The 12,517-nt window shown below is 41.6% G+C and overlaps 2 protein-coding genes across 9 annotated transcripts in view; both read left to right on the top strand.

The window, feature by feature from the left end:
- The window catches only part of mprip (myosin phosphatase Rho interacting protein), a 41,975-nt gene extending 40,132 nt beyond the window's left edge, over window positions 1-1,843 (top strand). For all 6 annotated transcript variants that reach the window (XM_047159472.2, XM_017483225.3, XM_017483224.2 and 3 more), the window contains one exon: window positions 914-1,843. In XM_047159472.2, coding sequence (XP_047015428.1) covers window positions 914-985 — 72 coding nt within the window. In that variant the 3' untranslated portion in view covers window positions 986-1,843. The remainder of the gene's footprint in view (window positions 1-913) is intronic.
- Window positions 1,844-2,935: 1,092 nt separating this feature from the next.
- On the top strand, window positions 2,936-12,393 carry si:dkey-94l16.4 (transcription factor 20). Of its 3 annotated transcripts, none has more exons than XM_047159473.2 (6): window positions 2,936-3,357; window positions 4,586-7,131; window positions 8,788-8,881; window positions 9,373-9,422; window positions 10,323-10,406; window positions 10,512-12,393. In XM_047159473.2, the coding sequence occupies exons 2-5, from the start codon at window positions 4,591-4,593 to the stop codon at window positions 10,368-10,370; spliced, it is 2,733 nt and encodes a 910-aa protein (XP_047015429.1). In that variant the 5' UTR covers window positions 2,936-3,357; window positions 4,586-4,590; the 3' UTR covers window positions 10,371-10,406; window positions 10,512-12,393. The 3 variants fall into 3 exon arrangements, 2 of the variants coding, with proteins under 2 accessions (XP_047015429.1, XP_017338722.1); XM_017483233.3 differs by lacking the exon at window positions 2,936-3,357 and adding an exon at window positions 3,402-3,796; XR_006983531.2 differs by lacking the exons at window positions 2,936-3,357; window positions 8,788-8,881 and adding an exon at window positions 3,398-3,796.
- The last annotated feature ends 124 nt before the right edge of the window (window positions 12,394-12,517 follow it).

Raw genomic sequence — 12,517 nt, 5'->3', positions numbered from 1 at the left:
GCGTCCTTTGGATCTGGAGCAAGGTACAGGTAAATAAGTTAGGAATAAAACATGACTGGGAATGTCGTTACAGGAAAATAATCAAAGCTGGGCTGGTATGATGTTCCCATTCCAAAATTTATTTTTCAATAACTGCATGTCCCAGTGTGTTTGATTCCTCTTTATACCACAGCAATTTGTCAACAATTATCTTTTTAATCTAATAAAGGTCAAAGTTATCCATTTACAGTTATGTTTAATGCTGTGGATCATTCATGAAAATAAGTTAGTTCCTGTTACCACTTGCATTATAACAGCTATAAACAGGCATCAGCTTCTCATTTCCCCCCTCTCTCTCCTGAAATTAATAATCAGGCAAAAAAAAAAAAATGCACCTTGCCATGTTACAAGAGGAACCAGAAAGCGAAAGTGTTTTTCTGTCTTGAAAACTTGTGAACCGTTAACAAGCACATATACCGGAGACTCCTTTTACAGACAATATTATAACCATATCAATGATTTTTTTTTTTTTTTTTTTTTTTTGGTAAATAACACTTTTATTCTTCCTTCATAATCTTAGATTGAGTCTGATTGTGCACGAGCTGTTACTATAGAAACATTAACGTAGTCAAACAGGTGCGTTAAAATAAACCTGTTTGAATTCCAGCTTGCACTGTCGTCAACGCTGCTGTTAAATGGATCAAACTAAATACCCGAACCTTCTCACCGGTTAGGTTTGAGAATTCAGCAGCGCTGTGGTATAAAAGTGTTCATATGTCCGGAAGCAGCTTTTAACCGAGACGTTTACAGTTCACCCATCACTGAAGCATGTCACTAAGATTTCAGCATGTCCACCGAGATCACTTTAGTCTTCACGTTTCAGTATTCTCCATGGAAATGACCTTGCATTGTCCTGTCTCTGTTCTCTTCTCAGAGTCTTAAGGAAGGCTTGACAGCTGAGCAAAGACTCCACTTGTTTGACAACAAGGACACGAAGGAGTTCTGAAACTTGACGCCTCAGCCCGGCTTTGCTGCATGTTATAGAGGTCCACCATATTTTATCCCAGTAATTAATCACTTAGAAACACACTGGTCACGGCACACAGCATATTATAAACATGGTATGAAGTTTGAATTTTATGTCTCTAGTCTGCATTTTGTGCACTTCAGTTACTGTGACTTTTTTTTTTTTTTAATCATGTCTTAATGTAAATAGTTGTTTTTAATGAAGCATCTATCATTCATTCACTAAACATGACTGTGTCAGCTACTGTTTTAACTCTAGTATGTGTGAATAGCCAAAGGATGGATAAATATGTAATGACTCGAATTACACTTACTTAATAAAGAGTAGAAACAATCATACCTGCAGACGTGCTTATTACGCTAGATGTGTTTATGCACATTCCCTCCAGCTTCCTGTCAATTCTGACGAAATCAGATGGCTGGCAAAGTGAAAAAGAGACACTACTTGATACCCGGAAGTGTTTGGTTTGTACATGGAGATTACTGAATGTTGACCAGTTAAAGGCATGGTGTTTGTTTCTGGAGGGCTTTTTTCCTAGTGTAAAATATATAAACAGATTTATATAGGGGGTCTCTTTATGTAATCATGATGGTCAATCCACTGATTGGGAGGGTTTTTTTTTTTCTTTTCGTTTTTTTCCCCCCTGTCCTGCCCTTCAAGCTGATAATGTCTGTAGTGATGTTCAGTCACAGTCTCTTGTATTTATTTAAATGTCATATTTGGTTTTCTTTTTTGGCTCACATTTCCATTCCTCTATACATTGCTATTGTAAATATACCACAAATGTACACCGACTGACAGCAGGTTTATTAGCAATAAATATTTTTGCACCCTGTATTTTGCCTTTGTGTCATAGTTGACCACACACTCTACATATGATTAAATCATTTTTGCCAACTTAGAGACTTTATCACTAGATTTGCCGACGCCTTTAGTGACTTTCAGAATTTACTTTTTAAAAAAAAAAAAAAAAAAAAAAGAGCCGAGGTTTGTTCTACTGTCTTCCAGTGTGTAAAGCCTGATAATTGGTTCTTCCTTAAACTTTCTTCTTCACTATAGTTCCAAGTAATAAAAGTGAGCTATTCCATAACCACTTCCTGTCTGTTTCCCAACTACCCTCTACAACTGCTTCTTTTTGTTTGTGTTCTTGATAGAAATGGTGTTTTGTAAATATGGAAATCGTTTATGCCATGACCAAATGATCTTTCTCTTATTTTGGTGACGTTTTAGGACCACCGTTTAAAGACAATAATACACTGTTTTGAGAGTAAAGTCACAATATTTCAAGAATAAAATCTTAATAAAAAGCAGCAATATTTTGAAAACAGTCGTGATTAGATGTAACCATCGATAGCCTTGAAGGTGACCACTGCCTGCGGTTTCTCTTTCGTGCTCTTCGAGTTTGTTCGTTCTAATCTAAATGAACGCAATTTCTTGCAGTCATTTCGAAGTGTTAATATTAATTATCTGGTGCTGATGTGCCAGAAGATTTTCATAGCTTTTATATGCACCATTCTATCAGTGTTATACCTCCCCCACCCCCCTAAATATTACAGCGTTATTCTTGAAATACTGTGATTATTTTTTATTTTTTTCCCCCTCATATGACAATTCATATGAAATATTCCGCATTTATTCTCAAATTATTGCTACTTTTTCCCTTGTAATATTAGGAATTTTTTCCCCTTGAAAATGATTTATTCTCTAAATATTTTGCCTATTTTTCTCATTAAATCGCACTATATTAAGACGAAGTCTGTAGTTAAATCGCTGTCGTCATTTACATTAAAATAACTTTTTTTTTATATAACCCTTCAAGTAACGCGTTTTTGATGTGCAAACCATCGTGATTACTATATTCATATGCAAATTAGTTCGTGACATCATCCAGCGCCTTCGAGCATAGTCGAGCTACTTTCCCCTGAAATGATTTGGCAGCCCTGACTTGAAACTTGTAGCTAATTTAACGCTACTGAAATCCGAAAAACAATTCTCTTGTGTAAATTCAATAAAAAAAAAAAGGACGAATATAGAAAGAGAAAGAAAAGAAATGGTTTTAAACCGTGTACAGCAGCTATAAACGGTGTAGAAACAGAGTACAGTGTGGACTCTTCCTACATGTCCCATAATGCTCCATAATGGCCTCATCATGACAATAATGCTGGAATATTAGCACAGCTTTGACAAAGCTAGCTTAGCTTCACGATGGACACAGCACTTGGCCATTGTCTCGCCCAAAGTCAGCACACTATTATACACGTTTTTACAGTTAAAGTAATCCGTTAATGGGTGTCGGAATGGGTTGTAGAGTGTTTCATAATTCCGCGTATTAACCCAGCGTCTCTTTGCGGGTAAGTTTTAATGTAGCCGCTCGCTTCTTTGTTGTAGCTAACGAGACATTAGCTTCAGCTAGCACAGGATGATAACTAGTGTGTACAGTATCTATCGCCTTATACAGTTTAGCCTTATTAATTAGCTTTATCCGGATGAGTTAGCTTGGTGAAAGGTTGTGTTAGCTTTCTGAGAGGTTTATGTGGTTTAGAAATGCTAACGAGCTAGTTGTTAATCATAGCCAGCTAGCATGACTGACTGAATTAGCTTAGCTTAGCTTAGCTTGCTTGCTAGGTTAGTCAGCTGTCAGTGGGGGAGAAAAAAAAAAACAATAGCACACAGATGTGTGATTCTAATAGCGTGTAATTAGCTTTCAGATTGAGTGTCGTGTGGTAACATTGCTAACCTAGTTAAGCATGGAAACCCTGCCGAGCCAGGTAGCTTTAAAAGCATTAGCCTGTGAGTGGTTTCTTATCTTTGAGTTTTTGACAGTTGCTTGGACAGATACAGTCTTGTAATATTCCGTGCTCAAAAAGAAAAAGACCAAACGATAACTCTAATGTACATAGCAGACATGTTGAGGCTACCTTAGACATTCCGCTTAATATATCTGACCTGCTAGTGTTATTTTCTGTCTTTTCATAACTTTAACTGTCAGGTTGCTTTTTTTTTTGTTCTTTTATATGTTTGTGTTTGCTATTTGTGTTTGTCTAAATGCTAAACCTCTCTTGGAAGCAGCTCGTTAAATAGGATAGCCTTAGCTAAAATAACATACTTCCAGATGTGCCTGTTGGGGAACAGCTAGCCAGATGTTGCAGCTGCTGTTTCCTCAAAGCCAGATAGTTAGAGCGACTTTTAATGCACTTTTTCATTTCAGAAGATAAATGTATCTAAAGTCCGATACTCTGTTTGAGATCAGACTGTGGGGTTAAGTGCTACAAATTTAATGCAGGCTACTACAGAGTTCCTTTATTTTCCATTTAATACTATTCATTCATTCATTCATCTTCAGTAACCACTTTATCCTGGTCAGGGTGATGATGGATGCAGAACCTATCTCGGGAAAGCTGGGCGGGAGGCGGGAATACACCTTGAATGGGATTCTGGTCCGTCACAGAGCACCATGCGCACGCGTTCACACCTACGGGGCGATTTCACGCTGTATTATGTAATGGCTGCTTTGTGTTGTAACTGACGCATTTCATTAAAATTCTTTTCTTGTTCCGTGTCTTTTGCTTTGCATTGCAGCTGATATGGAACAGCCTTCTGACAACTCGGATGGTTTACAGCCTCAGGAACTCTCCTCCGCCTGCAACCTTCCTCGCGTTTTTGACCTGACGAAGAACACAGAGGAATGTCTGTTAAAAACCAACTCGATAGAGGCCTTGCATGTCGTCCAGCCACCAGGCTGGTACCTGAGTTCCGGGACCAGCAACGGGTCAGTGCTTCCAGAAGACGAGACCGATCCTTCGCTGCAGCCCAGCGAGCAGATCCAACCAGACAACGCTCTTTCCAACACGACAGTTACGCTCTCGTATGTGACCAGGTCCCATGTCTTTTCGGGCCACGACTCACTCTCGCAGCATTCACAGATTTACAGTGTTCCGATAAGCAAGGCGTTTTCTCTACACCCCGCTGCGTATGACGCAAGCCAGCTGGTCACAGATGCAGGTGGAGCACCGCTCTGTGTGGAAATGGACCAACACTGCCTGCAGCAGGTGTCTGTGCCCGTAGGCTTAGCCACCTGTGCCAGTTCATTTGATTTTGTCACGCCCGTCGTGGAGAACGTCGCAAGTCTCTGTTATCTTCAGCAGGCACACAACATCGGTGGCATACAAGATGTCGAGAGCCTCGCTCTGGAGACGCTCCGATCTTTACAGCAGAACAACCCGGCGGACTGCAAGATTCCTCTCAACTTGGACGAAATTCAGAACGGCGCCGTCGGCAGCTTGTGGAACGCGGGACCCGTTGACGGGAGCGTTCCAGCTGGCCATGTTGAGAGCATAGTGGATCAGCACAAGAACGGCAACCCGGAAGTACTCTTCCTGATCTCCAGAACCGACGACCCAGTTCTTTTACCGAATGATCAGGAGCCTGCAGGTCTTGCTGTTTCACTAAATCAGGAGTTTCTAAATGCACTGGAAGATTCTGTGTCACCCTCCTTCGCCTCACTGATTGGAGTAAAGGATGTTTCCATTCTGCCCCAGACTGCAGGATGCCAAAGTGAAGAGAACTCTCTTGCTGAAGAAACTAACACTCGGCAAGATGAATTAAGTAACGTGGAATCTGATCCTCTCATGAGTGCAGAGGAGAGAGATTCATCGTCTGCCACCGATGCATTAGGTACCACCATTAGCGGTGAACTAACAGCAAATAACTTCGACACGTCCGGGACAGAACAGTCCGAACAGAGCAGGGCGTTATCCGAGGTACAGAAAGAGAAGACGCACGTTCATAATGTGACTCAGAAGAAAACACATTTGCCTAGACGTTTGTTTGCCAAAAAGGAAACACTAGTAAGAAAAGAACTTCCCCCAAGAACTAGAAGAGGGATGAGGTTAGAGGCCATTGTTCAGAATATCTTCCCTTCCAGGTACAAATCCAGTCATGTCTCTTCTGCAAAAAAATGTCGGCGTTCTGACGCCCAGCCGGATGAGACCACTCATCTGGGATCTAGCCAAGATGTGTCATTTGGCAACAGCGACAACAGCGTTTTCGAGTTGGAACGTCCTCTGAAGGTTGGGACTGAAACTAATAAAAAGACCGCTCGATTACAGGACAGGTCAGAAGAAACAGACGCTGCCGATCCAAGCAAATTATCTACCTCATGTTCCGAAACTGTTTCAAAACATTCACAAGCTGTCCCATCCCCAGGGATGTCACGCAAACCCATTACGTACATCAAGACATCAAAGAAACGACCGAAACTTTCAAACAGTCCCCCAGTAAGGGTGAGAAAAAGGACTACGCTGCCTACATCCAAACAGACAAAAAGCCCTTTAAAGCAACAGACTTTAACTACGAGCAGCAAACATTCAACAAGCACGAAACGAGCTCCTACCCCTAAAAAGAAAAGGAGAACGCATAAAGTGGGGCAGTCTTCCATGTTCTCCCCCAAGGAGCCGGAAATAAAGCTCAGATACGTCAGCTATAAAGACGAGAAAAGGGAAAAGAGAGACGAGACCTTCTCACCTTTTGTACACGTAGACCTGAAAGCATATCCTACTTGTACGGTAATCAACTACCCTGATGAGAGTGTCAGGCTGAGCCGAGGGAAGCAGCCTACCCCAGTCGCGTCAGGGAAAATGCCCACTACACCGTGTTTGCAGTACGGCCGTGTCTCCACGGAGGGCACGCACTGGGACAGCCTCGTGTGCTGCCTTTGCGGAGGCTCTGCTAACACTATGGACCTGGGTGATTTGCATGGCCCGTATTATCCTGAGGGTTTCAGGCCCGAAGCGAGGCTGCCTACTAATCCTCAGGAGCCGAGAGAGGACGACTCCAGCGAATCGGATTCATCGAGCAGTCAGCCTCGAAAGCCACGTCACAAGCTGCAGGCAGCTGCTCTAGGAGCCTATCAGAGATGGAGCAGTGATGTTGAGCTTTCCTGCAGCCCTGCAGCGAAGAGATCCAGGATGGACACTGTGACAGACTGGTATGCCCCGCCAACAGTGCCCTTAGAAGCCAGCGAGTACTGGCTGCACGAGGACTGTGGCATATGGTCCGCTGGGGTCTTTCTCGTCAGAGGGAAGATTTACGGGCTAGAAAAAACCGTTAAGATGGCAAAGGAGACGGTACGTTTATATTACGCCAAGTGAGCAGGGTTTCCATCCACCTGTTTGGACGGAGACCCTGAAGTGTGTGTGTGTGTGTGTGTCAGAAATACAAAAAGTTGTAAATCATTGCTGAGGTAGAAGAGTTGCTGTATCAATACATAGACGTGATCAATGGTTTTATTTGAAGCATTTAATGGTGAGTAACAAAAAAAACCTCTGTGGTTGGTCGTCTGGCATGTCAGTCCAAATTGCTTTCTGTTAAAGTAGGCGGTTCTTGGCCACATTTATTTATGTCAAGGGTGTCCGATTTTATCCGGAAAGGCCCGGCGTGGGTGCAGCTTTTCATTCCAACCCAGCATCAGCCATGCCTGAATCTGTTGAAAGCTCAACCAGTTAAGCAAGGTCAGCTGATTTAAACAGGCGGAATCAGGTGTGGCTCCTGCTTGATTGGAACGAAATGCTGCACCCACTTCTAAGTCAATTCCCCCCAAAGCCACACCCCCAAAACAATTGCTTAGGCTGTGCTGTGTCTGAATGAGCTTCCTATTCGCTGTAAGGTGAATCAGTGTTGTCTGAATTCTTAGTGGACAATTTGTTCTCTGGATAGTTCATTATACCATTACCCACAGTGCATTGTAAATCCGGTGTACAAGCGATGCACATTACTTCTGCACTAAGTACCAGAATACCGATTTCCTTTCATTTGTCTGGATGGATACTGTCGGTGTACTCACTAGTAAGTGTTGTCTAAATTCAGTCTGGTGTTTCCTTTCTTGTTACCCCCTTTATAGTGTCCTATTGAGAACTGTGAGGGAGTGATTTCAGACACAGCGCTAGTGAAAGATGGGGAGTTTTTTTTGTTTGTTTGTTTTTTTAATTCTTTTTGTTCTGATTGGTTGGATGTTTGTGATCTACATTGTTTCTCTACTGACCCTGTTTCTATTGCAGGAATGTGATAAAAACATCACTGACCACACGTTTAATAAATGAATATAAATGAATATCTATTGAACTTTAGTCCGAGGTCACATGACCAGACAAGCACGCCGTCTCAGTGACGCTGAGTGTGACGAGCAGCAATGCAGTTTGCAGTATTACTTCATCAGTCCCTCCAGGATTTCGCAGAAATGAATGCAACATCAAGCGAACTCCACGATATTCGAAGGAGCTTGCAATTTTCACAAATTACAGCAGATTTGGCCTAAGACACAACGCATTCAGCCAAAGCTCTCTTCTCTTACATGCGTCATCCACCAGCAAGCATCACCGTGAAATACTGCGCAAAACAATTTGGTGCGATTCGAGTCGTTTTCCGCAACCCAAAAAAAAGCGCAAAAGTCTCAGAAAGATCAAGCATTTTTAGCCATAACAATCAGAAAAGAAAAAAAAATTAAATCCTGTATGGACTGCTTCATATATCACATACATAGCACCCTGTACATAAGAAGTGCAACTGGAGCCAGGGACCTTATTTAACTGTTGATTAGGTCCTCTTCAGACTGTTGGTATATCAGTGATGTGTCGTTTCTGTTGCCGGCCTTTTGAAAATTCGCTTAACGGATGGAAACTCAACACTGGTTAGCTGCAGTAATGGCTCTCATTGATTCCTTTCATCTTTTCTGTTTGTGCAGCTTATGTTTTCATGTTCAAGCGCTATTATTTACATCTTTGCAGATTTGCTCCTCTTGCCATAAAATGGGCGCCACATTGGGCTGCTTTTTCAAAGGCTGCCCTAACAAGTATCACTACATATGTGCAATGCAGTCAGGTGAGTGGCTTTTGACCGATGATTACAGACAGCTGTTTCCCCTCTTTTTTGTTCCATGTGCAATTTAACAGGTCTTCTTGAAAGACATGCCGAGCAACTCTCCGCGATGCACCGCCCGCTGAGACGGCTGTGTTGTGTCTGTTAACAGCTGCACTTTTGGCTGTGTTTGCTGAGCAAACTTGTGCAAGCTTGAGGGTAACGGGGGGCGGTGTGGGGGTGTGGGGGGGTGGGGGTGGGGGGTCGTCGAAATGTAGAGGGAATGTGTTTGAGCACGAACAGAATAATTAAAGTAAGGTTGATAAAGATTTATGGAACCTGTCTGATAAATCAAAAGAATGTTTGCTACCAAGTTTAGACAGCACCTGTACATCTCTCATATCGATTCCATCATGACATTTTCGCTTTGGTGTAGCAACATTTTATTGGCAGTACTGAACTTGTTAATTGACCCAGCCAGTTCATTTCATTAGTGCTCGCTTTTCTCTCCACAGGTTGTGTCTTATACGAGGAAAACTTCTCAATGAAATGCAGAAAGCACAAGGTAGAGTTTGTTTTCGTTTCTAGTGCTTTGAATCGACCGTTTCAAGGTGCAGTTTGTCATTTTTAAAGCCCTCTGCAGCCTGCAGTGTGAATTACAATTGAAATGAAACTATTGACAGGCCTTCTCCGTCCTCCACTGATTCCTCTTGCCCTGTTGAAACGGCTTTATGACAACTTTATGACACTTTTACAGAAAAGTGGCAAGGCTGTACAGCTTGCCTTCAGCTGGAGGTTTAGCTATGGGCTGCATAGAAACTTTCCAAATCCTTTCCATGGCAGTGCTGTGAATCACCATATATGTAATGTATCTTTAAGATTCTGTAAGTATTACCAGGTCTAGGGTGGCACAGTGGCGCAGCAGGTGTTGTTGGTTTAATCCCGAGATCGGGTTACTGTCCGTGTGGAGTCTCACATGTTCACGTGGGTTTCCTCTGGGTTCTCCCGTTTCCTCCCACCTTCAAAAAAAACAAAAAACATGCAAATAAGGTGTATTGACTATGCTAAATTGCCCCTAGGTGTGAATAAATCTGTGAAAGTGTGTGTGCATAGTGGACTGGCATCCTTGTGCTTCCCAGGATACGCCTCGGATCCTTCCTGACCAGTATGAAGCAGTTACTACAAACGAAAGAATGAATGATCTGTCTAGAAAAATTCCAAACTGCATCTTTAAAACGATTTATGCATCACATTGGACATCTGATCAAAGTCAAGTAAAATCTCTTGCAGCTCACGCTTGCATTTCCAATAAAGATTTATGCCATATTCCACTGTTTATCTTGGACTCAAAGTCAAACCGTTAAACAGTCTGCCATGGTTGTCATGGAAACACACAGTTTTATGCTTTGTATATAGCACTTTCAGCTTTTTTTTTTTGAATTTTTTTTAAAAACTTTCGCCACAGAACAAATCCATCAAGGGTGTATCATCGAACAAACAGAACAGCAGGTGACCGGGGAAGAAGATGCTGCACGGTTACTTACACAAGGTTACTGTTTTCAGTATATGAGTTGTAGAGAGTCAAGAAATATATATATATATTGTGCCAATATTTCATATGTTAATAACATCCAACACTCGTGTCTTCCTGCAGAACCGGAATCCTGTCTGCGGGTTCAGCCACTAGTCTGCCGTGCTCAGAGACCAAGGGCGACTGACGGAAAAGCCTCTCTGGGACTCAGACACCACATACCTTAATGCTTTCTCCTGCCGTTTCACTGTCACTAACTTCTCTTCCAAACGTCAGCCGCACCGACCGATTTCAGACACGTCAATACAGCACCTGCACGCTTGCGGCTGTTTACAGATGAAGCCTAGTATCTGAAAAGATCCTCAGTGAAGTATTCTTAAAGACAATGGGATGTAATCTAGAACTAGACGCGCTCTCTCGCTCGCTCTCTCTTTCTCTCTCGCTCTCTCTCTGTCTCTTTCTCTCTGGGAGTATTTGCTCTAAAAGTAATAAAGAGCATAAACCATTGGAATAAATTGCACATTTATAGGGCTCAAAGCATAAGCCGTATCTGCTCAATCTAACCACAGCACAAAGCCAATCTACTAACGATGTAATGAATTCATGGACTTTGTAGTGTAATCATCTTGAATTTATTTATTACGTTTGGGTTAAATTCAATTGTAAATTTTCATGCAAGTGTACATGTTAATTTAAAAGAAAAAGGAAAAAAAATACTTTGCTCCTCAGTGGAATTTTATAGACTTTGTGAAACGTCTAATCTGTTGCAGCAAATCCAAGTCATCAACGTTACAAACATCAGCTGTCGTATGTCAGCGTGGCGGTCGGCAGCCATATAATATACATTCTTAATTTTATTATTTTTTTATTATTATTATTATTTTTACATTTGTGAGTCATTCTCACAGCTTTTCCTGTATATTTGTGAATTCATTTGTGAATGTTGTTTCTTCCAGACGTCTGAAATGAGGGAATTGCACTTTGGAGTGCATCATGCTTATGTTAAAGCCTGTATCTCTCACTGAGGCAATAGTATTGTCCTGAATTCTTCAAGCCCCAAACGATCCTTTCCCAGCACTCCTCGAAATAAAGACATAATGAAATAGTACCAGCAATAACGCTATTTGTCATTTTGGTACTATTATCAACTAAAAACCGGTGAGCTGTGCACTGTTAAATGGTACATATCAGAAAACCTGGGTGTACATTAATGTAATTCGCCATTTATTTTCACCTTAATATTTAAGTAACTTGATTAAAACGTCAAATTAAAGGAGCACTTGCTTTCCTTTGCTCAAAATGGCTGCCGTTATTAACATGTATTAAAATCGATGCATATGGAACACTGCCAGTTCAGAGGTTATGTGTTGCGATGTTCCCATTCAATACTCATGTACTGTAAATCTGCTTCCCAGCGACATTGTAACCATCAGAGCTGAATTTTTCTTCCTTTCTTTACATTGCTGAATTGCTAAGACAAATCAAGACAGAAGTTTTTTCTTGAGATCAGACTTGTATTCAGTGTGATTTGCTACATTAGGGGAAATCAAAGGGATGGGATTAATGTTTGTACGTGTAAAGGAACGTGTTTATCAACCGCATCTCTTTGACCACGGAAAAGAAATCCTGCGGTGTTGATCATGACCACCTGACTCGAGCCATGTCCTGTGCCATATTACTCGTAGTTATGTCCTGTTTGCGTTTCTGCAAGTGTCGCTGTAGTGTACGTTCTGTCCGACACACAAAAAAAGGTGTTGAGCTTTATATTACCACACAACCATGCTGAAAATTACCAAAAAAAAAAAAATGTGCTCATATGTTGTGTTGTGCTGATTTCTTTTCTCATTGGTTTCTTGTACCATGTTTTTTCCAAGATCCTATTCTCAGGGTTGAGCCTTACATTCTTTGTCATGTTTTTACTCCCAAATTTATTTATCCAGGACTGACTACTAGAACACTCGGTCAGCGCTAAATAATAAATTGGCTTCTTTTATTTTCTCTAACACACTGCTGCACTCCTGTCTTTATGTCTGCTCTGGCACTTTGTCTTACACTGCTTTTTTACAATTCAGTTTAGTACAGAGATGTGATTTATTTCACACAGGAACATTGAAGTTGTAAATTTTTGG

The sequence above is a fragment of the Ictalurus punctatus genome, chromosome 13 (assembly GCF_001660625.3).
Source record: "Ictalurus punctatus breed USDA103 chromosome 13, Coco_2.0, whole genome shotgun sequence".
NCBI classification, from domain to species: domain Eukaryota; kingdom Metazoa; phylum Chordata; class Actinopteri; order Siluriformes; family Ictaluridae; genus Ictalurus; species Ictalurus punctatus.
This window is presented reverse-complemented; position numbering and strand designations above follow the sequence as displayed.

Excerpts from the sequence above, each read along its gene's own strand:
- si:dkey-94l16.4 (XM_017483233.3), top strand. The coding sequence starts at position 3,754 with ATGGAAACCCTGCCGAGCCAGGTAGCTTTAAAAGCATTAGCCT. Across the intron at positions 7,132-8,787 it reads TTAAGATGGCAAAGGAGACG|ATTTGCTCCTCTTGCCATAA; the intron begins GTACGTTTATAT and ends ACATCTTTGCAG. Across the intron at positions 8,882-9,372 it reads CATATGTGCAATGCAGTCAG|GTTGTGTCTTATACGAGGAA; the intron begins GTGAGTGGCTTT and ends TTCTCTCCACAG.